The sequence below is a fragment of the Esox lucius genome, chromosome 3, assembly GCF_011004845.1.
Source record: "Esox lucius isolate fEsoLuc1 chromosome 3, fEsoLuc1.pri, whole genome shotgun sequence".
Taxonomy (NCBI): domain Eukaryota; kingdom Metazoa; phylum Chordata; class Actinopteri; order Esociformes; family Esocidae; genus Esox; species Esox lucius.
Genome location: NC_047571.1, coordinates 13,090,620 through 13,097,298, shown reverse-complemented (window position 1 = coordinate 13,097,298; position 6,679 = coordinate 13,090,620). Strand labels below are relative to the sequence as shown.

General features: G+C 38.5%; 1 protein-coding gene across 1 annotated transcript; it reads right to left on the bottom strand.

Annotated features, from left to right (window-relative positions):
* Nucleotides 1–547: 547 nt before the first annotated feature.
* Nucleotides 548–3,804, bottom strand: socs6b (suppressor of cytokine signaling 6b). Its single transcript, XM_010894053.4, has 2 exons — nucleotides 3,300–3,804; nucleotides 548–2,926 (listed from the first exon to the last, which is right to left on the bottom strand). The coding sequence occupies exon 2, from the start codon at nucleotides 2,844–2,846 to the stop codon at nucleotides 1,296–1,298; it is 1,551 nt and encodes a 516-aa protein (XP_010892355.2). The 5' UTR covers nucleotides 2,847–2,926; nucleotides 3,300–3,804; the 3' UTR covers nucleotides 548–1,295.
* Between the last annotated feature and the right edge of the window lie 2,875 nt (nucleotides 3,805–6,679).

Below are 6,679 nucleotides of genomic sequence, written 5' to 3'. Positions count from 1 at the left end.
TATACTGATTTGAATTAATCTACTATGAAAAGTCAAACAATGTCAATTTTTTTATATTTACAACATGAATTACTCTTATTTTATCAAGAATATGAATAACGCTTCTATATTAAGAATATGAATTACTTGCTACTTGCTCTTCCAGCTATTGACTGTTTTTCACAATGACCAGCACTTGAGTGCCAAAACATAGCTGACGAAGAGATATTGTTTTAATCTTTAAAATGACAAAGTATAAATATATTGTGTTAATCTTTAAAATGACAAAGTTGGTGTTTAATGTGGCTACAACACACATTAAACACCAACACTTTTGGTTCAATTCAGAATAACAATTTTGTTTTGTCATTTTATTTAAAAAATAATCTTATGTAGTTCATTTTTGGATTATCCTTAAACATTTGGCTCTACCAGTAATATACCTTACTCTTTGCATGTGTAGTCAGGACATAGAGATAGCGGGTCACTTTGGTCTGATGCTTGGGCAGCTAGGAGGGCTGATGTTACAATGCAGTCACCTAAGAGACAGCCAAAAAAACTACTTATCTGTGAACAAGTCCTTTATTAACAGTCAACTCTGTGTTCAAAATGTGCAATAAATCAGTGTACAGCCTTTCAGAAGTACATTTGGGTGAGACAAACCATACCAAGTATTCTACCACAGGTAGCAATTCATGATCTGAAAAGTAACACGTTGAAGCATGTTTTCCTTGTACTTACAGTGACAGGCAGAAAGTCAAGTTTAGGCTACACAAACAAGCCATCATACCTATATGGTTATACAGTGAGTAACAATTAGCTCTCCCAAATCATAGTTTTAGTTCAGGTAATCTATTTTTCATTCTTCAAATACTAAAAGTAATTCACATGCAATGAGAAACCATCATTGAGGCAAAATAAGAAAAAAAACATTAACTAAAGACTCAGCAGAGAACCGGCAGGTATCATACTAGCTAACAGCAACAGTACTAACAAACTGTTATATTGTAGGAAAAAAGACCCATGGGGGAATGCGGAAAGGTTGAATGTAGTAACAGTTAAATTTCTTTGTGCTTTATATAACAAAATAATTCTGGGGAGTAGAACTGTATGGCTCACTAGATGTCAGTTACTGACTGCAATGGCAGTCGGACACATCACTAGATAAGGGGACAATGTATTAAAAAAAAATCAAAATCTAATTTACTGAAGGTAATTTTAACACGTCAAAATTGTAAAAACAAGGCCTATGTTGTAATAGCATTGATCTAAAATTTCCCCAAAAAATTCCTGTCGAGTTTAATTTATAACCCCTTTCAGTAGTGCTTTTCCTGCAAGTAATCTTTCATCTTGTTTGGCAAAGGCAACTTCTGAATAAGGTCGATCCGAGTGTACTGACGGATAACAAACCGACATAGGTACTGCATTGAGCGCACCTGCATGAACCTTGAGATGGGATTAGTCAGTCTGACAGGATATGTTGCGGTCCCTGGCGTGCGGGATCGTGAATAGCAGAAGGCTCCACTCTCCGAATCTCTGATAGAATGTTCAATGAGTTCTACGATTGATATGTGACCTTCCACATCCGGCTGTTCGTAGAAACTGAAACTGCCATTGGAATGCTCGATCCTGGTGTGCAGGGTCTTACCCTGGGAACGAAAGCTCAAGCTCAAAAGGTAACGTTCGTCTGAGCTGTCTCGCACCAAGAATGACCCATCTGGCAGGTTGGCAAGTTTCTCCTCAGCTTCCCAACGCGTTATAGGACCCCAGTACCAACCCTGCTTGGCCAGTTTCTTTAGCTCTACTGTAAGGCTGGTTACAATCATGGACCCACTGTGCTGGACAGCGTCATAAACCCTGCCAACTCCAGGGGCTGAATTGGGGTCAAAATTAAGATGTTGCATGACTCCTTCTGCCCCACGTGAGTGAGAAGATCCGCCATACACTTGGAAGCTCCTTCGAATGTGATTGTCAGGTAGCTGAGGTAGCAAGGGGGAGACAGGAGGCTCTATAGAGTGTTGAATCAAAACACTGGCTGCATTGTAGAGCAGTCTATTCACTGATGGGTCCATGAATATGTCTGGTGACATCAGCTCCTCCTGGTCAATGGGCTCTTCCTCAGAATGAAGAGGGAAGTGTGGGAAGTTTTCAGGCTCAAGCGCCTCATCCATTGGAGAGGAACTATCCAAGCCTTCTGCAGGGTCAAGTTCATCATCTGAAGGCACAGCATAGTGAATATAGTCCTGAGATGCTAGTCCACCGACTGCAGGCACATTTTCATCATCATTATTTTGATGCATATCACCATTTCGAGGCTCAGCGCTCTCGGCTGAATCTTCAAAAAGCCTATTCCTATGGGGGTCAGGGAATTCTTTCCGAATTACGTTTAACGATGGACTTGGATCTGAGGAGTGGATCATAGCTTTCACTTTCCCATCCATCCTAAGGCAGGTTTCCTCAGAATGTGCTGCCCTGAGGGCCCATGGTGTGGGACTGTAATGATGACTACTAGACCTTAGATGGTGTTGGGACTTTACATCATTAAAGAAAATTGGGGCTGAGGAGCACGAGAACGTGTCATCTTCACAGGTTACTGATGTGGCGCTTTCTTTCATTTTACTTTTCTGTTTGGCTGAAAGCCTCCTTTTCAGTGAACCCATAAGACTCTCACCCTTGGAGCGATTCTTGGAACCTTTCTCTTCCTCATGATCAAAATTGTTACGAACAAGTTCTTTACTGTAACATTTTCCAAATGTTGCGTCTGTTGACAAATTAGTAGCTAAATTTGGCTGCGGTAAACCATCCTCTTCCTCTTTGCTTTTCAGGCTGAATGACTTTCGTATTGTTTTTAGATTAATTTTCTTCATTTTCAAAGTCCCTCAGACACGTGGGGGGCCTCATAGATGTGCAGATAGCCACATATGTTGTCCTTCACAAGATATCATCCCTGAAAATAGTCACAGAAAACAATTGCAATTTATTCATTCCACATCAATTCAATACAAATCAGAAAGTGACAATGTTTAATTAAATGCAGATTTATTGCCGATTTATGACTTCATAAACTAGGTTACTTTTCTACAGCACAATGTATATTTTTTTCAAAACTTGGCGAGTCAGGTAAAGAAGACAGAATACAGCATGCTGCTAGAAAAAGCTAAATTACAGCTAAATTCGCCTTTCCTCAGTGGTAAAAGTATTTGGATGCTAAGGTTAGCTAGACAGCTATGGTGGTCTAAGAAACAAAGAGCTAACGTTAGCTAGCTAGGTAAGGCTACTTTCTAAAGATTATCCTTCGATTAGCCAACTTTTGATTTTACCTGTCATCCTCTGGTAAAACGGTTTTCCAAGGAAATTCTTAAGGCCGATGAATTTTGTGTTCACTGTGAAATCAAAGTAGCTATCTAGCTAGTAGCTGCAGTACTTGGCTTGGTTTTGACAGCTAGCTACCGGCTAACGTTGGATAGCAAGCTAGCTTTCCTACAAGCGAGCTAGGTAGCTAACTAGGTAGCTACCCAGCTGAAGGAATTTACAGATCCAACACGATAAATAAATACAAATTAAGTCTACTGTCAATGGTTAACGTTAGTTAGCTAGCTAAATCTATCCAAACTCTTTGCATATTCTTTGCAGAACAGCTGTAATAAGTTGCACATTCTATTCAGCTAGTTAGCACCTAGCTAGAACTTTTCTCTCCTTTCCTGTCGTTGTCCTTTGTTTACATTCCCACATTGCATTGTGGGGGTAAAATAGGTATATCAATCCCTTACAGCTAAACGTATTAATACATTGTAATTATCTCAAATAATTAACCTGGAGTTTTATTTTAACTCGTATTTTGGCTTTTGCTCATGTGAAATTGTTTTTGTATTCTGTGTACCCTGTTCATCCTTAAAACAAAAAGGCAGAAAGGTTAACGTGAGACAAAATATGTGGGCAGAGCATGCAGATTAATTAAATTAGTGAACAAACAAGACACTTGCAGCTCAACTCTGAAATCACTTAATTTTAGTTTAACTATAAAATGGTTAAGGTTACAGTTAGGTAAGTGTCAGGTAATGGACAAGAAGTCACCTTGGTTAAATGTCTACGTAGACCATTCAGCGTGTTTGTCCAGCTCTCCCCATTGAGTCAACCTATCACATTAATTTCTGCCTTGAAAGCAGATCTGCCTTTAGGTCAGGATTGAGTATGTTTAACTCCCATGTGCTCTTTACTGAGATGGCGAGGTTGGCAGAAGGGAGGGTGGTGCACCCTTATACACTATGCTTTTCTGGAATGAATAATTGCATTGCTGTTTTCAAATGAGCACAATTATCATTCTGGTCAAGGCTATACATTTAAACTGAATATCACTTAAATAATGATGCAATAAGCCCTGTTATTTAAACGTTTGATTATGTGAATACCATTTGGATCAGTTATTAGTTTATTTTTTTGACATAATTTGTCTAGAAATCCACAGGAGCAGGCTATATTTTACTTCTCGAAGTTTGAATTTCTAACCTCATTTTCATTGTACATAATAGCGAAGGTTGTTGCAGATGAGAGAAAATGCCACTAAACAAAAGTGTTTTGGCCACTAAACAATTCAGTTAAATAATAATATATATACATTATATAAAAAAATATATAATGTAAAATAAAAAGTCCCCAGAAGACTTATTTAAATATTTACAAGTAAAAACAGTTGTGCTTATCAGGCAGCCTGGTATCAACAGAAAAGCCAACCAAATCTGGCACAAATTTGCAAAAAGATACACTTTAACCTATGTGAATACTTTGCCTTGGATGGAATCACATCAACATATTGGTGCCAGTAAAAATACGTCAAGGAGATGTGTGTATGAGTGTGGGTGAAAATATAGTATATTTGTCGAAGTCTAGATTAAATGTGGGTGTGTGAGTAAGACAGACTGTGTCCCTGGAGAGTGTGTATGATTGAGCATCTGCTAGATGAATGATTGAGCTAATGTGTGTGTTTTCTGTGTGCTATAGGCTCTACGGTGCAGATGGAAACATATGGTGTGGTGTTACTAACGTGACAAGTAGGATGACCATGGGTTGCTCCAGCCAGATCCATGTAGATTTCCTTGAATGCTTTGGGTTGTTGTCCTGTTGGAAGAGTAATATTTTGCCACAGTTTTACTTTGTTAAGTGATGGCCTGACATTCTGTTCAAGAATCTCCTGGTCCAGAGGAGAAACATTTTAGACCCATCTGTCCAGAGAATGAACTTCCAGAAACGTTTATCCATGGGGTCACTGGCAAAGTTATGGTGGGAGTCCATTCTCTGAACTCCATTCTAGCAAACCTCCCATGAATGCCATTTTTATTCATTGTTCTTATTCTTGAAGCATGCAGATGCAAACTGAGAAGGAAGGGAGTTTGCAATCTCCAGATGTAATAATAGGTTGACATTTACCTCATGTATTATTTTTCTTGTGGCTCTTGGGGATATTTTTGCTTCACAGTGGACAGATGGAGCTCAAATCTTTTTGGTTGTATAGCCTTCCCTAGACTGTGTTGCTCTCAGTACCCTTTTCCTTATGTCCTTTGAGATCTCCATTATTTATCAGTCGCGCCCAAGCTCTTTCCTAAAGATTTCTCCTTTGATTGTTTTATTTGGAACCTAATGATTTACCCATTCTACTTACCTACTTTAACCATTGCAACTTGGGGTTCTCTTTTTTTTGCACCTGCACTAATTCCCATGATTTACTCTAAACCAACTTATGTAATTGTTAACTATAAAACTGTAAAAATGAAGATTTCATAGTGAACACTAAGAAAAAACTAATTGCACATGAGGTCCACATACATTCAAGCAGTGCTGTATATTCCTCAACATATAACTAATAAAACCGAAAAAATCTGTCTTTCCTGGTCCTTGGGGAGTTGAGACTTAGTATAGTGGTCTGTTCTCGTTGTTGATACAGCAGCACGTAAGGCATATTTTTGATGTCAGTAGGGTTAAGTAGCTTTAGCCAATGAAAACAAATGAATCAGCTCACTGGCTGGTAATCGAGACATTTATTAAGTGCAGTTGCAGATCTGTCAATGCAAACATTTAAATATTTAGAATAAGTGCTTAGGTATGAGGTAATTATTAAGTAATTATTAAGGATAATGTGCCTCTGACTGACCTCGTCATCCTGCAGAGCCATGATTTTGGGTTGTGCTGTACCAGGCAGAGTTGCAGCCTGAGAGTCTAGTCTTGATGGTGCATCTTTAGAAGTTCTTGGTTGTCCTTGAAAATTTGCCAAATTGCATTAGTTGTCTGAGGTTTAAGAAATTATGTTGCATCTTCAAGTTGCTTTTGTTGGACCATTTTAGCTCATGAGTGATGTGCAATATTTTGACCTTATATAATCTCTGTAAATTAGTATGGGGATGGGGCGTACGCTCTCATCGCTCTTTAAATAAACTGGTTATAACCGATAAAATAAAAAGACTAATAACCGAGACTAATAACTGATAAAAAGTCAGCCATAGCCCACATGGGCCTTTATCATTTACAATAAAGTCCGTCCTCATCCAACCTTGAACGAAAATATAATATGTGGAAACTTGAGGAAACTTGTGCACACATCCGATAATTCCACAGAAGAGTTTTTGTATGTCATAGGCTCTTTGATTCAGCTTTTGTTTCTAAAAACAATACAATTGTGCTCATGTGTGTGCATACCCTGGCAGAAATT

Bases quoted from the DNA above. Each gene is read 5' to 3' on its own strand.
- socs6b (XM_010894053.4), bottom strand. From the start codon at position 2,846: ATGAAGAAAATTAATCTAAAAACAATACGAAAGTCATTCAGCCTGAAA.